The following is a 23,656-nucleotide window of genomic DNA, read 5'->3' as shown; positions in this document are numbered from 1 at the left end:
TAAATGATGCTAGTAGTTATGAGACCAGATCTGTGGTGCTTTCATTCTGAAAAAATCCTAATCACAGAGCCAAGCTGTAGGCATTGTTTGGGGGCACATGGAGGGAGGTTCAGCAAAAATTATAAGGGCTTGCTGTGATCGATTTGGAAATATAGCCATTGTTTTATTTGACACGATGATTATATGGGTTGTACTGTGTGTACACTAGTTGTTTATGCTCTTACTCATTTAAAGCATGTTTTAATTTTTGCAGCCAAATTGGGATAGCACCTAGTGTATATTTGTTACATATGCCCATTCACATAGAAAAACCTTATAAAAAAATATTAAAACTGATTTTTACCCTTTTAACTTAAAGTAAAAATCAATCCCTAAATTCCTTTACTTCCTTGTCCTCACCATTTTTTCAGTTTTCAGTACTGAAAATGACTTGATCATGCAACACTATACCCACATTAATTTTTTTCTATCAGTTTTTTAAGACAGATACTGTAGATCTTTGGCAGTGGTATTTAAAGCCAAACGCTCTCAGTCAACATTGACTATTTTTAATCTTTATGCTGCTAACAATAGAACAAGATAGGAAACTATATTATATTTACTGTTTATATAAAACTCGCATGACTAAAAAGTGCAAAGGACTAAATATTACATAAGTAGATTATTAATTCATAAGTAATCCTACATAAAAAATGTGAATGAATAAATAAATAAAAACTAAAAATGCTTAGTGAATTAATACACCACTAAAGTAAAAAAGTGCTTGTGCAACAGTACATAACAGTTCAGAAATAGTCCAAGTAATAAAAAACGACAAGTAAGAAATTTCTGCTGTGAATGCTATACAGTGTCCAACATTTGTGTCCAGAAATTGTGATTAGTGCTTCAGATCCACAAAGTGTTGTGCTCAAAACACGGATTGGCTCTGTGTTCCAGTGCAGACCACTGAATTAACAGTGCTGTAGTGCCATATGCTCCATATAGGTAAAAACTCACTAGAGACTTCTGACCCTATAAAAACAAATGGGTCAATATGCACTCTATTGGCCGTGAGACTCCAGGACTCAGATCCATAACCAGGGCCAGGACATCCAATACTGGACTCTTTTAAACTCCAAATAGGCTCAGATGTAGGGGTAAAAAGCCATAAAACAAACATCATTACACAACCCATTTATTAAAATGTACTGTATATGCCAGACAAAGAATAAAAAACACTGGTCCACTCACATACTAGAGTGCTTAGCCAGCACCCAGTGTATCCAATGAAGCGACTGTATTCTGGAGTCGTCGCTGTCCCATATAGTAGAACCAATGTACGTTCCAATGCCAGGAAACTACATCACTGGACATCGCCTCCACGCATATCACCTTTGCAAGGGCGTAATCCGTCGTCTGCCTATACTCAAGATGGCCTTCCTAGGGAGTACAATCTAAGGTATCTAACTCACATCCACACATACACATACTAGGGACAATTTAGACAGGATCCAATTAACCTCCCATCATGTCTTTAGAGTGTGGTGGGAGGAAACCAGAGTACCCGGAGGAAACCCACGCAGGCACAGGGAGAACATGCAGACTCCAGGTAGGTGGTGCCGTGGCTGGGATTCGAACCAGCGACCCCAGTACTGCCAGGCGCAAGTGCTGAACATTTAGCTACGTGCTTACACATTACAATGTCGCTTATTCACAGGAATTAAATCAGAATTATATTCTGCCTAAGTTAGCAGTCTTAAATCTGCTAAAAATCCATTTTGAAAAGGACCCCAAAATCTGATGTAAAATATATAAATCAACTTTACATTGTCATTTATTCCCAGATTCAAAAAAGAGATTCACAGTAATTTGTTGCTGCTCAAGACCCAGTTTGAACAGGATCCCCAAAACCATTTATAACCACTTGTGGACCACCCACCATATTATACAAACACACAGCTGGTCCACAGTCCTGTTGTTCCAGGAGGACGTACTACATTCGCTACAACCGCTCCTGTGTGTTCCTGTGTGAGCAAAGTCCTGTGACTGTGCTGTGATTGGTCATAGCAAATCACAGGCAAAATCTACAGAGCCACTCAGAGGGGCCCTGTACCACATGATCACTGTGACGAAAGACAGTGCATCAAAAGTGTAAACAATGACTGCAGTTTTCAGCCAGCTCTCCCATTCATCTCACACAGTGATCAGTTGTGAGGAGAGCATTGCACAGTTCCTGCCAACAGCACTTGTACAATGTTTTACACCAGATGTAATTGCCAGTCAGCACCAGTGGTGTTATCTGTACCGGTGAGAGCCAGCAACAGTACCCTGTTTGCAGCAGTACAGTGTTCTATACCAGTTCAGCTAGAACCAGTGTCCTGATTACAGCAAGCAGCAGTACAGTGTTCTATATCAGTTCAGCTAGAACCAGTGTCCTGATTACAGCGAGCAGCAGTACAGTGTTCTATACCAGTTCAGCTAGAACCAGTGTCCTGATTACAGCGAGCAGCAGTACAGTGTTCTATACCAGTTCAGCTAGAGCCGGTGTCCTGATTACAGCGAGCAGCAGTACAGTGTTCTATACCAGTTCAGCTAGAGCCAGTGTCCTGATTACAGCGAGCAGCAGTACAGTGTTTTATACCAGTTCAGCTAGAACCAGTGTCCTGATTACAGCGAGCAGCAGTGCAGTGTTCTATACCAGTTCAGCTAGAACCAGTGTCCTGATTACAGCGAGCAGCAGTGCAGTGTTCTATACCAGTTCAGCTAGAACCAGTGTCCTGATTACAGCGAGCAGCAGTGCAGTGTTTTATACCAGTTCAGCTAGAGCCAGTGTCCTGATTACAGCGAGCAGCAGTACAGTGTTTTATACCAGTTCAGCTAGAACCAGTGTCCTGATTACAGCGAACAGCAGTACAGTGTTCTATACCAGTTCAGCTAGAGCCAGTGTCCTGATTACAGCGAGCAGCAGTACAGTGTTCTATACCAGTTCAGCTAGAGCCAGTGTCCTGATTACATCAAGCAGCAGTACAGTGTTCTATACCAGTTCAGCTAGAGCCAGTGTCCTGATTACAGTGAACAGCAGTACAGTGTTTTATACCAGTTCAGCTAGAGCCAGTGTCCTGATTACAGCGAGCAGAAGTACAGTGTTCTTGTGCCAGTTTTGGCCAGCAACCAGTGTCTACATCACCTGCTAGAATCAGTACAATGTTCTAATACCAGTGTAGGGCACAACCAGTGCCGTGATCAGAGCCCTAATTTTCAGCCAGCACCAGCACAGTGTCATCTAGTACCAGTGAGAGCCAGCAACAGTGTCCTGAGTGCCAGCTAGCACCGGTACAGTGTTCTATACCAATACAGCCTGCACCAGTGTTCTGCTATCCGAAGGGCATATGTACAGTGCCATTTAGTACCAGTGTCAGCAAGCGCCAGTGTCCTAATTACCAGTTGATCCAGTGCAGTGTTCAAGTACTAGTGTCAGCCACCAACAATTTCCTGATCACCATGTGTACACCTCCAGTCGCTGCCTCTGTAGCTAAGGACGATAGTGGTTGAGGGGCTCAGCCACAAGCAAACGAGCCCTAATAGTGCAGCCAGTCACAGTGCCTCCAATCACCACACCAGTCACAGTGCCTCCAATCACCACACCAGTCACAGTGCCTCCAATCACCACACCAGTCACAGTGCCTCCAATCACCACACCAGTCACAGTGCCTCCAATCACCACACCAGTCACAGTGCCTCCAATCACCACACCAGTCAGTGTTACAAGATTAGTGTAGCTAGAATCACTGTTCCTGATTAATACCAGACCAGTGCAGTCAGCTTTCCTGATCACTACCACACCAGTCCCAGTGTCATCAGACCAGTGTAAGTCAGAAACAGTGTTCCTGATAGCTGACACACTAGTCCCCAGTGTCACCACACAAGTGCAGACAAAATCAGTTTTCTTACCCACTGCCACCTATACTGAATCTGGCCAGTTTGCTGACCATGCCTCTGCCTGCCACCCGAACAGACCCATCTGCACATACAACTGACTACATTCCTAGGAGACACCAGTCCAAGCCATGCACTGTGGACATAGGTACTACTGGAACCACAGGAAGTCTTTTGTTCTTCCTTTCTTCAGCCTTCTGTACTTCCTGGCCACTGAACATAGCATTCCTGGGGGTAGCAATGTACCAGTAAGCTAGGCTTGCTTGTCTTATAGGAACATGAACTGCTATAGGTGACACTACACTAAGCTTTTTTCCCTGACCACTCATACTGAGGTGCCCATGACAATAAAAAAAAACTCACACATTTGCTATCCCCATACTTGGGAGGAGTAGCAGAATGTGTAATTCTATGTATATCTATGCTGTGTATGAGAAATATAAACTGACAGCTTTGTGTAAAAAAAAAAAATAAATAATTTTATTTCCAAATTTTCCAAAAACCTGTGGCAAAAAATTAAGTCTTCATTAGATTCACCATGCCTCTTAGAGAATACCTTGGGGTGTTTTATTTTTTAAAAATATGGTCATTTTGTTGGTGTTCCCACTGTCCTGGTGCTCTAGGGCCCCAAAAAGATGTGATAGGTTGTCAGGAAACTATTGTGTAATTATTTTCCGTAGAATGCCTTAAGGTGCTCCTTGGATTTTGGGCATCTCTATGTGGCTAGATTGTGAAAAAGTCTTACACATTTGATATCCCCATATTCAGGAGGAGTAGCAGCAGAATGTGCTTTAGGGAGTTCTGTAAGTATGTCTATGCTGTGTGTGAGAAACATTACAAGTTTGTGGGAAAAAAAAGAATTTCTTAATTTTCAAGAAAAAACAAGCCTCTTATTAAATGAATTGGACTGTCCACTTTCTAAAAAGAGGTAATTTGGGGGGTATGTGTATTGTTCTGGCATTTTAGGGCCTCAGAAAATGAACTAGGCAGTCAGTACATCAGGATTGATTAAATTTCAAATATATATCCCACAGTTTGTAGACTTTATAATCTACACACAGACTAAATAATATACACTGGTGTGGTTTTTTTTTCACTAAAGAAATGTAGCAGAATACATTCTGGCCCAAATATTTGAAGAAAGAGTATTTATTTGCAAAATTTTACAACAGAAACTTGTTTCCTTTATATAGAAAAAAAATAAAAAAAACTGTGGTGATTAAATACCATAAAAAAAGCTGAATCTGTGTAAAAAAAGTATATAAAATTAATTTGGGTACAATGTAACTAATTGCCATTCAAAGCGTGACCGCTCTGAAAACTGAAAAATGTCCTTGGTAGGAAGGTGGTAAAAAAGTAAGGTCTTGAAATGGTTAAATTTCAAGACCAGAACAAGACCAAGACCAGGAATAGTGTTTTTTTTTTTAAGCACCAACATTTATGAAGGAAAAAAAAGTTTTACCTTTCTGGAAAATTACATCTCCCTCGTGGCTTCTTTTTTTAAACCCCATTTCTTTGTAAATGCCACTTTTGCACATCCTTGAGCAAGAATGAAAAAATTTGTATAGACCCCCACAAAATACATACTAGACCCTTTGAATCTGGTTCAAATTTTAAGAAGGATTCCACACAAAAATCAAGAACAAATGTGTGTGGTCCACCTAAAAACCCATACTAGAACCTTAATCTCAGCAATGCAGCCTGTCTGACCAGGAATGGGGGAGGTGGTGAGCCAGGCTGCATGCTCAGACTAAGAGGGCCACCTTTTATATCTTTATAAGGTGGCTTCCAGGTACCGCCCCCTACATGAATAAGTATGGGGTACATAGAAAAGATGTCACCTAGAACTAAAGACACTCAAACATTTTTAAATCTCCATAATTAAAAAATAAAGATACCCAAAAAATGTCCCTCATTGTAAATCCATCATCAATCATAATGCCAGCCGACATACCAAAAAAAAACCCCTAGATGACCCGTCGCAAATGACCGATCCCAACAGTACTCATAGACAAATGACAGCTCCCCAACTTATCATCAGCTGTATATGGGAAGGGGCGGGGATAAGGGTGACATCATTGACCAAATATGGCCTTGGCTATATTTAGGCAGTGATGTCACTGCTGTCCTTGTCCCTTTGGTGGCCAGGGATTCCCAGTGATGTCAGTGATTCTTAAGGATCCAACTGATGCAAGCACCCTCTGCTTGCTTAGCAACCAGTGATAACTGGATACTGTCGTATATATAGAAGCAGTAGAACTATTGTTTCTATATCTGATTTTCAACATCTGCTGATCAGTGGGCCAAACATGCAAGAGTATGAGAGTTTGAATGTCCAAATGGACCAGTTTCGGAGCGAACCATCTGATCATCTCCAATCTAACCATATAGAATGTTCCTGGTTGCAACAGGTGTTGTTACTTTCATTGGACAGATCCAAAGGTTTTGATACCTTACCCTGGCCTTATCAAGATACAGTACTCTGGTATTTAGGCTTTGGTCTCCAATTTGCAAAATGGATTACTGCACTCTGTAGCACTCCCCAAGCCAAACTTAAATATTATGGATTTAAATCCCCTTTATTCCATAGTCAGAGGAGAATGCTACAGACTTGCCTATGTTTGCCTATACTATTCATATTAGCTCTTGAACCCCTAGCAGAAGCAATACACATACAAACTGATATCAAAGGAATTGAAACTGCTAGGGTTTAATCACAAGCTCACAGATGACATACCACCATTCCACACATCTCCCTCCCAAATCTTTATCATAACTAGATGAATTAGTTCCCTTTTGGGTCTTCATGTCAGTCCAGCTAAGTCAAAATGTATGTCCATCACCTCCCAACCAATTATCAGAGCTGTGCTTTGGCATATTTCATAAAAGGAAAGGGCCACATGATCCTGCCCTCCATTCTTTCCTGGCTTGTCACACTTCATGCCTACATAAGGGTCTGCTATGGATTTGAGGGGGACCTCATCCAACAAAAAAACAGTATGGGGTTCCTTTCAAAATTCACTTCAAGTATCATCCTCAACGAAACTATTTTCATTTACGTGCCAGGTATGGATATAGCATGCAATACTTGCTGTTTTGTTTCTCTTTTGACCTGTTGCAGGATTTTGAAAAGGAAAAGGAGAACAATGGTTTTAGGAAGATTGATAAACCTTCAAGAACCACAAGCCGAATCTACATTGAGAAAAAATTCATTGTGAAGGGACCAAAGATAACTCATGTTATGCCTTTGGTAAACAAAAGTTATTTTTCTATGACTCTATTTTGTATATTTCCATTGAATTAAATGCCCTTTTGCTCTAACAGACCACACCAGATAAGAGTTATATCTTAATCGTACAGAACAAGGCTTGTATTTATAAACCATGGGCTATGTGCAGACAACGTTCAATTGATTAGACTCAAGCAAAAAACTTGCTATGACTGCCGCCTGAGTGCATCCATATAACCCCATGCACTCTGTGGACTCCAGTTTTTGATGGGTTTTTTTATTGACCTGTTCTCCTCTGAATATTTTTTCTTTCTAAACCATTAATTTTGTTTCTGATGCATTATCAAGATCTCAGTGCTTTTTGCCCTGGAATATCTAGCAGTTTCTGGATCAGTTACCTTCAGTATGTACCTTGGGGACTGTACTTGGACCTCAATATGTGGGGCCGGCCTATAATGCTTGCTTTGGGCATCAGATGATGTGTTAGATGCTCACCTTGACATGTAGCGCAACATGTGTAGTTAACTGCAGGAAACTGTACAGGTCTAAGGCCATGGTCCATTTCTATGGTTCTCAGACCCTGACGACCCCTTCAGGGATATGCCCACCATGACAAGTGAGTGTGCAGAAAGCTCTGATTGATTAAAGACGATTCTCCACCATGGTGGTAGGATTGGAACAAAGGAAATAATGCAAGGGTCACAAGATGGTTTCTAGTTTTGCAAGACTTTTAAATATTATACAGAACACAAGCCAGGAGCCCCAAAAAAGGGAATTCTAATAGACTGTCACATGTCTTGTAAAATGTGCTCCTTCCCACATGTCTGAGGAGAGGGGGAGAGTATGTGAGGCACTGGTTGGATGGATTGTGAACGATGTATATGTGTCACGTATGTTTCTTACCTACACATGGTGAGAGGCTCCAGGATTTATGGCTGACTTTTTGCTTTCTCAGAATCCTAAGAAGTTCTGTGATGGGTTCTGTAGTCTGGAGGCTTGTAGGGTATGTGTGATGAAGCCTATACTCCTAAGGGCTAATCCACACAAGTACACGCCAGTGCCCAGTGCTTATCTGCTCAGGAGGCCCAGTCTGTCAGTTTCCAGTACCATGCATCAGCCCCACACTAAGGGAAGATGAACTAAGATTCATGCAGCTGTCATTCTATAATTGATTTTAAAAGGTTGGCTACACAAGGCTGCATGGACCTATATATCTAAAGTGCCAATTAAATGTGTGATGGAATGGCATGGCATTCTGTGGCATGATATCAAATAGCAGTAGATTAGTACTCTGGGAAAAACTATAAAGAGAGAAGGATGCTGCAAATCGCAGACAGGTAATGATGATCCCAATATGACAACCAGGTGGATGTCAAATCCACCACAATTATCCTGGATAACTGCTGCTTCCCCAGCAGCATCAGAGATGCTTCTCTCCTCATGTATGTGTAGGGGAATACAAGAACAGCCTGAAGCAATCCAAATGTACCTGCAATTAAATCTGAGTGATCTTAGAGGTGTCTTATCCTGATGTGAAATGTGCTCTGCATTTGCCCGTTGAAGCCTCTTGACAGTGACTAAAGGTAAATCTATCACAAACTTGACTTCACAAAACATGAAGATTTGCTAGCTGTATTTTGCTTGCTGGACCTTTGACTAAGTGGACATTTGATAAGTGGACTTAAAAACCAGAGTTGAAAATAGGAGATTATAACAGGAGTCTCCTAACCTGTAAGTGACAACTGATCTTTCCTGTTAATATTGTAACTGGGATATGAGTGCTAGCGGGGTGGAAGGTTTTGTGCCGTGCACAGTGTGCCGCATGTATGCAGGAATGAAGCAACAGCTCCAGGATGGATACCGCTGCGACAGATGCAAGTGGGTCGCCCTTCTGGAAACTTGCGTTAGAGATCTGGAGGAGCAAGTTGCAACACTGGGCAGAACCAACAACCTTGAAAGGGGTCTTCTGCTCTCTGAGCAAGTAGCTAATGGGATTGATGTGGAGGGCGGAGGGGCTAATCAGGACTATCAGGTAGGAAGATGGGTTACTGTAAGGCAGTGTTTCTCAACTCCAGTCCTCATGGACCCCCAACAGGTCATGTTTTCAGGATTTCCATTATTTTGCACAGGTGATTTGATCAGTTTCACTGCCTTAGTAATTGCCACAGCTGTTTCATCTGAGGGAAATCCTGAAAACATGACCTGTTGGAGGTCCATGAGGACTGGAGTTGAGAAACACTGCTGTAAGGAGAGGGAGTGGTAGGGGCTCACAGAAAAGGAAGACCGGCCCTGGGTTTGTGCACCCAAACAGATTTGCCAAGTTGGGTGAAGATGTGGGGGTGGCAAGCTCAGGGGTAGCAGCCCTGGATGTCACTGCTATCCCTAACAGCCAGGAGGGCATACCATCTGGGAGGGGTGGTGAGGGTAGTGCAGGAAGGCCTAGACAGCTGGTGGTAGTAGGTGATTCTATAATCGGAAGGACTGATTTGTCACCAGGATTGCCTCAACCGAATGGTTTGCTGTCTCCCTGGTGCCAGGTTGATAAATTACTGGGAGGGGCTGGGCATGACCCAGCTGTCTTGGTCCATGTTGGAACCAATGCCAGAATACATGGAAGGTGGAGGCTTCCTTAAGAATTAAGTTCAGTGTGCTGAGAGAAGCTTAGGGGTACCCATTTTACACAGCAGCCCGCACAAGAGTAGTGCTACATCAGTGTAGGGAAGGGAAAGCCAACAATGACTGCCCCATAGTAAGCATATGGGCGATGTCATCACCCAGGCTGAATCCAGTGCTGAAAGCTGGTCATGTGACCATACCAGAGCGGCTTCAGGATAGGTAAGTATAAGCATCTTTTCTTTTATAGGGTAGATAGATTAGATCCCAAGTGGCTTTCGAATGCCTAACTCGCCTCTAACATATGCTGGTTATTGAGCCCCAAGCTAAAACTAGCTATAGAATGCCAGACCAGAAGGGACAGGGTTAACAAAAATAACAGGTGCTGCATAAAATCTCTATTGCTATAAACAGGTTCACCTACTAATATACTGGAAGTTGACCACTACTCACATTTGGTATTATTATTATTATTATACAGGATTTATATTGTGCCAAATGCTTTACAATATAAAGGGAGACAATACAGCAACAATACAGTTCCATACAAGAGGGTGAGGAGGGCCTGATCCTGGGAGCTTACAGTCTAAGAGGGAGGGACATTAGCTATCTGGCACTTTGCATGTGAGATTATAACAATAGGATAGAGATACAAGGATTTAGATTTACACTCCACAAGCCATGGTCAGCTATTAGAACATCTATTAGAACATAGGAATACTTGCCTAATAGTCTCTGCTTCTGAACTGGGTAAATTACAACAGTCACAGCAGGTCCTGTATGTACAGTATTGTCTTGGAAATTCGCTTTCAACTAATTTTTCCTTACCGTAAGTACCCACAGTTGGATGTGCAGCAATCCCCCATAAAGCTGTGTGAACTTCGCTACAACCGTATTGCGCCCTCCACTTACCGCGACTGCAGCTTAGCTCCCCGATTCCTCGCCTCCAACCGGTATGCAAAGGTTTAGCTCTTTTTAGATGTGGGGAAAATGGAGCTCCCGTGATCCAGGAATGATCAGACGACACTCTCAGGTTGGAGTTGGAATCCACTCTGTCTGGCTCTAACTCCAGACTCCTGTTTTATTATCTTACAAAAAAACACACCCCCTCGCACGGAGGCCAAGTCAATCCCCTCCCACAGAACAATGTATAGGGAGTGTCCATACACGAGAATGTCCATCCTGCTTGGAGTGTAAAGTTCCCTCTTACTAAAACCAGTTTTTTCTCCCCTCCCCCTTAAGCTCTCTTTGGAGAGCGAGTTTCCCATTATTTACATGCTATCAGCTCCCAGCAGTATGTTCATTGTCTGTACAAGCATCCCTTAGATTAAACAGTGCCAGTCTATATCTGAATGGGCCCCGATATGATCTTTATTAAAACACATCCATCCAGATACAGTTCAGGTCGGTAGCGGCTTGTAGAGATATACATGAGCCTACATGCGGAGTTCGCACTGCCCGGCGCCTGGCCATACGAAGTCCATGTGGTACTATGCTGCTGATATGTGGATACAGGCCCGCGGCCTACTGCCGGCGGCATTCGCATCGAATGCCATGGTGGCATAAACGCCAGTCTATAAGTGCAGATCTGCCATCTCATCCATTAGCGAGCTGAGTACTGTAATATATACATTGTAAATGCGCATGGCCTAATTGCAGCCTTCAGAGCGTTAATTAAGCCACACGAGAGACATATGAATAACACTAATATATGACACATTTAAAGGACAACCTGTAATAGAAAATTTCCATGACATTCCCTCCTGTTTTATCATATTCTCTTCCTGTCCCTTCTTGATCTTCTTCAGCTTGATGGGTGTAGTCTCAAAATCTTAAAGAGTTGGTCTTAGACCAGAGTTCCTGTAGTTGTCCCTGAGAATAAAGCTCCACGGGGTACCTGAAACAACAAGATCCGACGCAGACTCGACGCAAACAGGCTTGATTAAAGCAATGATCCTCAAGAGCGTTGGAGCCTTCATTACAGGAAGGCTCTTGCAAAAACCACAAACAGAACTTTTTCAAACTGTTCCGGAAAAAGGAACCAGACTTGTGGTATAAACAGGGCTTGTGATCCCACGGTGGTCCGGGGAGATCCAGCAGCTGATTCTCAAATTGCCCCTGCAAACGGGGCAATACAAGGCTGGTCTTGACCCAGACGGTTTTCCAAAAAGGCGGAACAAACAGATCTTGCAGCTTTATACACAAACAACGATGAGGCTTGAAGCTTGCTTGGAGGTCTTGGAGAACATGGTCTTCAGGGAGATAAATTAGAGGGAAGCCAGGACGTAACCTGCAGAGAAGGTGGCTGGTTGGTGAGGTCTTCCTCCGATCAGTGGTTGGAGTGGGATCCCAGGAGCGGGCATGGAGATGTGGTCGTCTGCCCGAACTTGGCTTACACGGTTGATGAGGCAACAGGAACATCTCACCGCGGCATACAAGAGGCAAAGGAAAAAGAGAAGCATCAGGACATACACTTCCACTTCCTTCAACCAAGATCCGATGGAGAACAGGAAATCTCCCAATCCTCCCAAACCCTTGAAAGGATTCCGACCCTCACTAGCTATAGCTCTAGCTTTTCCCTGTAGTTCACTTTGTCCATATGGGCCTGGACCTTGTCATCGGTGTCTTCTATCCAAGTACAACAATCCTCTCCGATGAACTCACAGAACCCCCCTTTGGCGGCTAAAAGGTAATCAAGGGCCATCTTCTCCTGAAGCACTAAAATTCCCATTTGCCATTGTTCTTGGGCAATTTCTCTTCATGATCCATCACTACATAGGATGCGGGGACTAGCTTTATGAGGGCACACAAACCTTTCGCGTTCTGGGGAAATGTTCTATAGGCTGCCGAACCACACAGAAAATAGTACGGACCTGTCATCGCAGAGCAGGAGGAGTTCTTCGTTCGGCCTCTGGCACTGAGTAACAGTTGCACAGACTGGGGGATTCTCCTGTTTTATTCCCTCTGGAGGCCAGGTATACATCACCTGGTTCTTCCGGACAGACACCAGTTTCTGTATGCCCTGCTTCCCTAATTGGATTGACCTGTGAAGCTGTGCGATCTCTAGTTCTGACGCCTGCATCCGTGGTTCTAATTCAGAGATGAATTTTTCCCACCTCCATGCGTCAAATGTACCTTCCTGGGGAATTTCCCATCTGGTACCCTTCGACCATTTATTCCATCTTTTGAGGGGTTCTGTAGACTTCCCCCCCAAACTCACCCTCATCGGTTGTGCAGCTGTCCTTACCCTGAAGAGGGCTGGTTCCCCCTCTCTCTTCATGGACTGACTACTGCCCATTGTGACTAGTCACTGGTATATATCCCGCGTCTGGGTACCTGTTTACCCCTTGGAGCACTCGGTGGGATCCTACCGAGAGGCCTGATTCCACCACTTTCCCAGCACAGCGTAATTTATGTGATTTTTATCAATCACCCGAAGCGCATCAAGTGGCGGTCAGACTGAGAGCACACCTCCCACAGCGCAATTTATGTGATCCTGACCACCCGAAGTGTTTGTGGTAACCAGGCTAAGCGTTACACTTCCCTGGACCGCCCACTCGCACAGCGCAATTTATGTGGTTCTCATCACCCACTGTGTTTTGCAGGCCACACACTGCACAATGATGAAAGTGGCTTTTCTCTCCCTGCACACAGTGGCTAACACAAGTTAAAACAAAAGGAGGGGTTCTTGGATGTTACTTAGGGGTCACTGGTTACCCGGAAACCTGCTAACTGACCTTTAGGAAAATCGTGTGAAGAAAAAACTTTCCTAATACACAGAAAAACCCCTTTTCAACCAGAAAAACCCCCCTGGCGGTATTCCCGAGTGTAGCTCGGGGTAAAGTTTTAGCACCACAAGCGGTAACCTCGATCTACACTCGGGAATACCCTGCAGCATTGCTCCGGGATCTCTTCTGCACTTACCTTGTCCTGCGCTCCCGCGATGTCCCCCCTGCAGTGTCCCCGGCAATGTCCTCCGGCCGATGCCGGCATCTGTCTTCTGGGTTCCGTGCCCTGCGACGTCGGGACGTATGGGGGACGGAACTGGCGGGAAATTTAAAATGTCAAAAAGTGACATTCACTCAATACACTAAAATCACATAGTATAACATTCCTGTATCAAACCATTTCACATACATTTTGTCCCGAGTGCTTTGTCCGGCGCCCTGCCTGCATTTTTACTGTTCTTTCTGCCTGGAAACTGAGAAACGTCCATGGCGTCCAAAAAGCGTCCCTTTAGGTCAGACGCGGTTTTAGACCGGCTAGAGAACAGCGATAGTAAATCAGAACCACTTGCAGAATTGAGTGATAATGATTCGTGGGGGAAATTCCTCATCAGACACTGAAAACGATTCTGCGACTGCTCAGCGATGTGCGAACTTGGCGCTCTATTTCACATTTCAGTGTTTTTGGTTTGATTATATTATTGAATTAAATTTATTATTATATTAAAATTTTTTATGATTATTTATTAAATTATAATTTATGATTTTGTGTTTCAAATTTTATCATCCCCGGGATGTTTACTAGACTTTTGTTTGGACAGATTTCAGTGAGTTATTCCTAAGAATTACAGGCCTACAATAAAAAAAAAGACATATTTCCATGCAAAAAAATGTACCGCTTTGAGCACAGAAATACTGACATAATCAGACCGCTAGGGAGGTTACCATAACATCATAGTCCTCCAATCAGTATTCCCTGACCCAAACCGCAGGAACAGGAAGTACATGCCTGTAACCAACTAACTCTGTGGTAATTACCAAATAAAAACTACTTATAATTTGACAGTAGGGGGCAGCAGATCACAAATGCATACGTTGAGAGTGTAGTGGGGTCAGGATGCTTTTTATGTTCTTATTTTGTGATTAGTTGGAATAGATTGTTTCTCTGAGATGGGCATACTATTTTTTATAAATCTGGCTCCATATTCTTTGAATATATGCATTGTGTCATCTTGCCATATTTAAACACTCATTTTTTTTTTAACAAATGATTTAGGAGCTGGAAATGCTTTCCGTCTCACCACTCGACAACGTCGCAGATATCATTATAGATACGCCAGTGAACATAATTGAATTACGTCTCGTGCAAACAGACAGCAAGGAGACTGTTTGGGGCTGCGTCATATCCACAGGTAAAATCTTGCACACAGTAATACACCAGTCTACCGTTGTGGCTCATTGTTTTCATCTGACATATATAAAGTCCAATAAAAAATCTCACATCATTTTTTGCCTATAAAATATATGTAAACCCTCACTGTGTAAAACTGACTTTACCACTTGACTTCTGGAAGGTTTTACCCCCCCCCCTTCATGACCAGACCATTTTTTGTTATTCAGCACTGCGCTACTACTGTGCTACCTACTGCGCGGTCATGCAACACTGTACCCAAATGAAGATTATATAATTTTTTTCACTCGAACAGAGCTTTCTTTTGGAGGTATTTGATCACCACTGGGTTTTTTTATTTTTTGCTATGTAAATGAAAAAAAGGCTAAAAATTTAAAAAAGAAAAATATATTTTCCACTTTCTGTTATAAAACATATCCAATCAAATCAAATTTCTTATTAAATTTAGGCCAAACTGTATTCTACTACATATCTTTAGTAAATAAAAAAATCAAAATAGATGTATTGGTTTGTGTGAAAGTTACAGAGTCTACAAACTATGGTATATATATTTGAATATTGACCAATCCTGATGTACTGATGGCCGATCTCATTCTTAAGGCCCTAAAATGCCAGGACAGTACAAAGATGACCCTTTTTGGAAAGTAGACAGTCTGAGGAATTTAGTGTGAGGTATGGTGAGTTTTTTTAAGTTGAAATTTGTTCACAATTTTATTTACATGCTGTCACCAATACAGGACAGCATCATCATATGACCAGTCTGACGGTGATCAGGGATTTTTTAATTCAAATGTTTAAACATTTTTTATATCCTCTCATCAGTGTTACTGCACTACTCTGGTGGAGGTGATCAGGATTTTTTTTTACACTATTATTGCTTATAACAATGATGATCACTTTTATAAGCAATTGTTATAGCTGTCATAAATGGCTTTCATTCACGAGAGCTTGTGCTCTGTGATTGGCTACAACTATTCACATGCTACAGGTTGCTGTGATTGGCCCAGAAACCATTAGATTGCTGTGGGCAAATCACAGCATCATGATAGCAAGAAAAAAACAGTCATCAATGGAAGCCATTCATGATTGTTTTGTTTACATTGTAATCATGTGATTGCTATGACCAATCATAGCAATCACTTGATACCCCAGTTTCTGTACCAAGCATGTAATTTGCAGTGTCCACCGGACACAGAAGTCACAGGATCATGCCACTGCACTCCTCAGAGGGTGCGCTAGTGTGCACATGCTCAGCAATGTACTAGTACAGGGGTGGGCAAACTTTTTGACTTGAGGGCCGCAATGGGTTCATATATCCAACATAAAGTAAACCCTACATTCATCCAAATAACACCCCACAGTGTAATATACAATAAAAAACAAAAGTCCATTAATGTAAAATCATCAACACAGCTCTATCCAAAAAATAAATAAATTATACTCACAAATAAAGCATCTCCTAGATTGTAAGCTCCCAGGATCAGGCCCTCCTATCCCTCTTGTATTGAACTGTATTGTTGCTGTATTGTCTCCTTTATATTGTAAAGCGCTGAGCAAACTGTTGGCGCCCTAAATCCTGTATAATAATAATATATAAATCCTGTATAATAATAATAATAATAATATACGGCAGGAACATAAAATAGGCTCACACTCCCAGTAAAAGGTTCATGTGGCTGGGAAACAAAACAATCTGCCAGCTGTGATCTGTTCAATCCCTCCACTGCTCTCAAAGGTTCCACAGCTACATTGAGGCTGTGTGGCAGTTCCCCTTTCCTGCTGCTACTACATGTATTGCTGGAATTAGAAAATCCCAGTTAACGGTTTTATTCAAAGAGAGGTTTGTAGCAAGCTGTGTCTTCTCTGCTGTCTCTTTAGCCAGCCCATAGTGCACTGGGAATCCTTTGTCATAAATTAAATGTTTATCTGTAAATTAAACATTTTATATACTAAATAATGTAACAACAATTTGAAAACTAAAAACGTATGAAAACAACAGTAAAATATACCTAAAACTATTATATTAAAGTGGTTGTACATATATATGCCCAATTAAATGACTGGTCACAGATGATAAACAGAGATGAAACTAATCCTTTAGGTTAAGTTGTACCTGTTTAACTGCAGTCATCTCTTCTCTACATCTGTTCAAAGTATAGAATTTCTAAAGCTTGCCTGAGTTGTCAGAAAACAAGGGGCAGAGAGATGAAGTTGCACACTGCAGAGCTCAGTGAGGAGAGTCAAACAGCACACCACACAGGAACAGAGCTGAGGCTGTCAATCACAGGCGGTGTGCTGGATGCCCCTCCCCATCACCTTTTTAGCTCTTGGTGTCAGGAAAACTTGTCAAAAGTGATATCTGCACATAGCAGAGGAATGAAGAAGCAGAAAGAAATGTCACTTAGTGCTCTTAAATGAGACAGGTACACAGTATAGAGGGATGTGCTTTGTTCATATTTTATGTCTGAGGCTTACAACCACTTTAAGTATATATTGCTTTACGTTTTTATATTGCTCACTTTTGTATTTAACATTATAATCAGGTCTCTGGCAATTTGTTTAGCCATTAAATAAGCAGCTGCCAGTCTCCATAACATTTACATTCTTTCTATCTGTGGGCCTGCTGTCTCCATAGTGTAAGGTATTGGAACTTATTTGTTGAAATAGGATGAGTACAATGTGTCAGTGTTGCTCTTAGCAACCAGTCAGTTATTTTCAGTTATCTCTTAATCTGTGCTAGAACAAAAGGTTTGATGGATTGCTGACTTTGATGGATTGCTGACTTTGATGGATTGAGACTTTTCTCTTCTCTTTGGTTTGATAAACGCAGCATTTTGCATTAATTGTTACTTGCTACAAGCATTTGACGTGTCAGAAATGGATGGTACATACATATCTAATGTGTTTTATTTTCATAGGAGAAATTGAAACATTAGAATCAACATTTCCAACATTAAAAAGAACTATAGGTATGATGTATATTCTTCTGACAAAAAAACAGAAAACAAAACAAGGTAACAAGGCCTGAATTAAAACCTATGTTGGTCTACCCATGTAGGTTCTTGCCAAAGCACCAGCTGATGCTTGTGGGACTGCTTGCCCTGACCAGCACCAGTCCATACACACCAGCTCCAATTGCTCAGCCTAGGGGATGGCTTTTTGATATTTATTGCTTGAAGAATTTTAAACAGGAGAGGGCGTCAGATACTCCAAAACGCTGCACAGTAACAGGAGGAAACTTTCATCTTGGCTCCCACTCCAGCATTTTGCTCAGGATAGGAGGACAGGAGGAATGGCCTGTACACTTAGACTCTATGAGAGTCCTCTCAGTCCAAGATACCTCTGGCACTATTATCCCAAAAGCACACAGTGATCACAATTCAGGGTCAGAACCCAAAAGTCCCCAGGACAGCTGCACACCTTCCAGCTTCCTCCAGGCATGGTCCAGTGATGGACACAATCCTTCTCCAGACCAGATCCATTATGGTGAAGTCCTACAGCTCATCCAAAAAGATTGATTCAGGTTCTCAGCTTTGCCACAGCTGAGACCTCAAATAGCAGCTACTCAGTCCACAGGCTGCCTCCTAGGGCAGCAGTCCCAGAGGCTTTGTAAGCCTCCCTGCTGAGGGAAGAACAAAGGAAGAAGTCAAAAACTAAATATGCCTACCATCCTACGCTAGCAGGGTGCTACATCTAGAATCAGATTTGTTGAATGTTAGCATATATCTAAGTTGGCCACCCTGTCCTGGGCTGTGTCTACCACCTTTTGGGCCCCTGCTGTCAGAGTTGCAGTGGAATGCTGGGTGCTGCAACAGAAAGTACCGTTAGGCACTACAAGTATAGATTGAGCCAGGTGGGGGAGGGAGCAGCCTAGGAGAGAGTGATCAAGTGAGGGTAAATTTAGTAATCACTGCACTAGGAGGTTAAATGTTACTAAACCCCGGACCCTGCATTCACTATATCTGGTCTCCCCGGACCCTGCATTCACTATAGCTGGTCTCCCTGGACCCTGCATTCACTATATCTGCTCCCCCGGACCCTGCATTCACTATAGCTGGTCTCCCCGGACCCTGCATTCACTATATCTGCTCCCCCGGACCCTGCATTCACTGTATCCGCTCTCCCCGGACCCCGCATTCACTGTATCCGCTCTCCCCGGACCCTGCATTCACTATATCTGCTCTCCCCAGACCCTGCATTCACTATATCCGGTCTCCCCGGACCCTGCATTCACTATATCCGGTCTCCCCGCATTCACTATATCCGCTTGCCCTGGACCCTCCATTCACTATATCCGCTCTCCCCGGACCCTGAATTCACTATATCCGCTCTCCCCGGACCCTGCATTCACTATATCCGCTCTCCCCGGACCCTGCATTCACTATATCTGGTCTCCCCAGACCCTGCATTCACTATATCTGGTCTCCCCGGACCCCGCATTCACTATAACCGCTCTCCCTGGACCCTGCATTCACTATATCCGCTCTCTTCGGGACCCTGCATTCACTATATCTGGTCTCCCTGGACCCTGTATTCACTATAACTGGTCTTCCAGGACCCTGCATTCACTATATCTGGTCTCCCTGGACCCCGCATTCACTATATCCGCTCTCCCCAGACCCTGCATTCACTATATCCGCTCTTCCCGGACCCCGCATTCACTATAACTGGTCTCCCTGGACCGTGCATTCACTATAACTGGTCTCCCCGGACCCCGCATTCACTAAATCCACTCTCCCCGGACCCCGCATTCACTACAACTGGTCTCCCAGGACCCCGCATTCACTATATCTGGTCTCCCCGGACCCCCGCATTCACTATATCGGCTCTCCCCGGACCCTGCATTCACTATATCCGCTCTCCCCGGACCCCGCATTCACTATATCCGCTCTCCCCGGACCCCGCCTTCACTGTATCCGCTCTCCCCGGACCCTGCATTCACTATATCCGCTCTCCCCGGACCCCGCATTCACTATATCCGCTCTCCCCGGACCCTGCATTCACTATATCCGCTCTCCCCGGACCCCGCATTCACTATATCCGCTCTCCCCGGACCCCGCATTCACTATATCCGCTCTCCCCGGACCCTGCATTCATTATATCTGGTCTCCCACAGTACACAGAACATGGAAATGCAATTATTGTAGTAAATATATACTGCTAAATACCTTTTCTCATCAGGAGTTATAGCAGTCTTGAGATTTCTATCTGTGTCCAGCCCAGCACTAGCTAAAGCTTGTAGGAAGAGTTTTCTTTATGCTCTAGAAGGATGCAGGACCCCAGACCTCTGTCTGGACAGTGCTGATTGGCCCTGTGCTGATCACATGCACTCTCTCAAGAAAAAAAACCTCTCTAGCAATATAAACCAAACTGAGCATGTGCATGGCTATGGTTCAGTCTGCAGATAAGTGGTGGTCCCTTGAAAGAGGAGAGAAACAGAGAAGAAAGGATCAAACGGCCTTTATACACATTGCAGAGGATTAACCCCTTAGTGTGTTCTTTACAGCGTATACAGACCTATTGTACTGTTGTGGGTTTAGTAACACAATTTAAGAGAAAATGCTGCCTGACCACCAATGCACAGAAAGTGGCCTTCAAATAACACTGCCATTGACCATCATTGTGAAGGGAGGGTAAAAAACACTGGTACTGTTCATGACTAGGGTGTGTGAAGGGGGAAGAAAGAGTGGTGTGGGAGCAAGTGAACAGGTGAGGTCAATTTAACCCCACTGTACTAGGGAGGGTAAAGGAAATCTGACAACCAGTGTTGGGGTAGGGGAGTTAAAAACAATGCAAATGATCACTAGTGGGGGGGGGGGAGGGTAAAATACATTAGGCACTGGCACTGATCACAAGTGTGAAGGGTGGAGGGGGTAAAAGACACTGGTCACCAATGTGAAGGGTGGAGGGGGTAAAAGACACTGATCACCAATGCAGGGAAGAGTCTGGGGGGGGGTGTGTGGTTGTTGTTATTGTGGTAGCTGACACCAATGGATGGCTCCAACTTTCCCTTGGGTATGCGTTGCGGTATATTGCATAAAATGCAGAGGAACCAAAATATTCAGGTGTTAAAGTGCATTAAAACCTCTTTAGTTTGAATGGACTGCATAACTAGTGGATACAAGGTACCTCAATGCAAGAAAATGCACTCAGGAAGTTCTCCGATACTTGAGGCCTGCTGTTATTCTGAAGGTGACAAGCTGCCATGCTAATATAACAATACCTGACCCCTCAACTATCCATCTTTCCTATCACCTCCACTGCTGGAAACTTCTGAGCAGTCCATCTTCAAAAGACACTGATACTAAAGAGCACAGAGTGGCCAAAACAACCATATGGACCCACCATTAATTGCTAAAAACTAATTTCAACCGAAAGAGTACTTTTAATTTGTTACTCTGACATACTTGCAAATATTTAAAAAAAGTTACAAATCAATCCTCATAATGTTGATATTAGTTTGCTTTGTATTCATTTCAGATGAGATGGATATGGAGGATGAAAACCAGGCACAGCAAAGTAAGAAGGTGAGGCTGACTTGGGGTAACTAAAAATAGGAAGTTTTTCCTGAAATGGACTTATTCCAGTATTTCTTAATTTGAAGATTTTATTGCATAAGGTACCAAGTGCCAACATTGGGTGTTTGTTAGCCCATGGATATGTTATCAGACCTAGAGGGGAGAATCACTGGTGTGCACTACAGGCATGCAGTTAAAGCCATATTAAATCCTAACCCAAAAATGTAATACTGTATATTGCAACTAACCAATCATTAGATGTGATGGCTGCATTAGTTTCCATTTTTAGGCTTTTTCCTTTATTTCACCTGATGATCTGAGCAGGAGTTCATCTTCAGCAGGGTATACTATTTTGAAGCAGAGCTCTAGCCAAAAATAACAAGATAAAAATGAAAAGTCTATTAAAAGATAAAGTAACAAAACCTCATTCATTCAGCCCAATTCTTCCAAGCCCAAATTATCCAGGACTCCCCTTCCCCCAAGTCTGTGACTGGACAATGAAAAGAGAAGCAGCACAATACTGAAGTCATCTCTCTGTTCCTATTGGATTTGGGAACCAGACTCTCCGAAATTCTTCACATCCATTTTGCACAGATATCTTCAGGTTCCTCCTTACTGTGCTCAGCTTATGAGCTGCTATCAGGAGAAGGCCACTGACATTTTTTCCCTACTCATCTTTTCTGATGCAAGGCGATACCTGGACCCTACAGAGGTTGCACAGGCAGTCCACCTCCTCCAGGATGGCATATCAATATGTGCCATTGCCAGAAGGTTTGCTGTGTCTCCCAGCACAGTCTCAAGAGCATGGAGGAGATTCCAGGAGACAGGCAGTTCCTCTAGGAGAGCTGGACAGGGCCATAGAAGGTCCTTAACCCATCAGCAGGACCAGTATCTGCTTCTTTGTGCAAGGAGGAACAGGATGAGCCCTGCCAGAGCCCTACAAAATGACCTCCAGCCAGCAACTGGTGTGAATGTCTCTGACCAAACAATCAGAAACAGGCTTGATGAGGGTGGCCTGAGGGCCTGACATCTTCAAGTGGGCCCTGTGCTCACTGCCCGGCACCATAGAGCTCAATTGGTATTTGCCATTAAACATCAGAATTGGCAGGTCCACCACTGGCACCCTGTGCTTTTCGCAGATGAGAGCAGGTTCACCCTGAGCACATGTGACAGTCATGAAAGGGTCTGCGGAAGCCGTGGAGAACATTCTGCTGCCTGTAACATGGTTCAGTATGACCGTTATGGTGGTGGGTCAGTGATGGTCTGGGGAGGCATATACATGGAGGGACGCACAGACATCTACAGGCTAGACAATTGCACCCTGACTGCCATTAGGTATTGGGATTAAATCCTTGGACCCATTGTCAGAGCATACGCTGGTGCAGTGGGTCCTGGGTTCCTCCTGGTGCATGACAATGCCTGGCCTCATGTGGGGAGAGTATGCAGGCAGTTCCTGACCAAAATCCAAAAAGAACACCTCTGGGATGTCATGTTTCGGTCCATCCAACGCCGCTAGGTTGCATCTCAGACTGTCCAGGAGCTCAGTGATTCCCTGGTCCAGATCTGGGAGAAAATCCCCCAGGACACCATCCATCGTATCATTAGGAGCCTCCCCCGACATTTTCAGGCATGCATAGAAGCACGTGGGAGCCATACAAACTACTGAGGACCATTCTGAACTGAAATTTCAAATGAAATTTTAGCAAAATGGACTAGCCTGCTGCATTATTTTTTCATTTTGATTTTCGGGGTGTCTTTGAATTCAGTCCTCTGTAGGTTGATAATTTTCATTTCCATCAAACGATGGGGTGTCCTTACATTCCTCACACGTTACCTGTCCATATCAGTAGATGCCAGCAGGAGATTTTTTCCCATTGAGATCTGATCTGGTTTTCAAAGTGTTCCTTTCATTTTTTTTGAACAGTGTATCTCCCATAGTTTGTAGACTCTACAACACTTACACAACACAATTAATATACACTTATTGAGATTTTTTTTGTACCAAAGACATGTAGCAGAATATATTTTGGTCTAAATTTTATTTTATTGGATATGTTTTATAGAAGAAAATATGGATTTTTTTAATATAATAAAAATGAAAAAACCCAGCGGTGATCAAATACCACCAAAAGAAAGCTCTATTTGTGTGAAAAAATTATATAAATTTAATTTGGATACAGTGTCGCATGACCAAGAAATTGCCAGTTAAAGTAGCGAAGTGCTGAATAGCAAAAAAGGCCTGGCC

At 43.3% G+C, this 23,656-nt stretch overlaps 1 protein-coding gene across 1 annotated transcript in view; it reads left to right on the top strand.

The window, feature by feature from the left end:
• The window catches only part of LOC149441576 (uncharacterized), a 151,856-nt gene that overhangs the window by 111,373 nt on the left and 16,827 nt on the right, over positions 1–23,656 (top strand). The window contains exons 8-10 of the mRNA XM_089657154.1: positions 7,037–7,165; positions 14,759–14,894; positions 21,374–21,420. Of these exons, the coding sequence (XP_089513280.1) occupies positions 7,037–7,165; positions 14,759–14,894; positions 21,374–21,420 (312 nt within the window). The remainder of the gene's footprint in view (positions 1–7,036; positions 7,166–14,758; positions 14,895–21,373; positions 21,421–23,656) is intronic.

This window comes from Staurois parvus, unplaced genomic scaffold, assembly GCF_062004578.1.
Source record: "Staurois parvus isolate SC_StPar_1 unplaced genomic scaffold, SC_StPar_1.0 ptg000972l, whole genome shotgun sequence".
NCBI lineage: Eukaryota > Metazoa > Chordata > Amphibia > Anura > Ranidae > Staurois > Staurois parvus.
The sequence above is the reverse complement of the archived record's forward strand: the minus strand, read 5'-3'. Positions and strand labels throughout refer to the sequence as shown.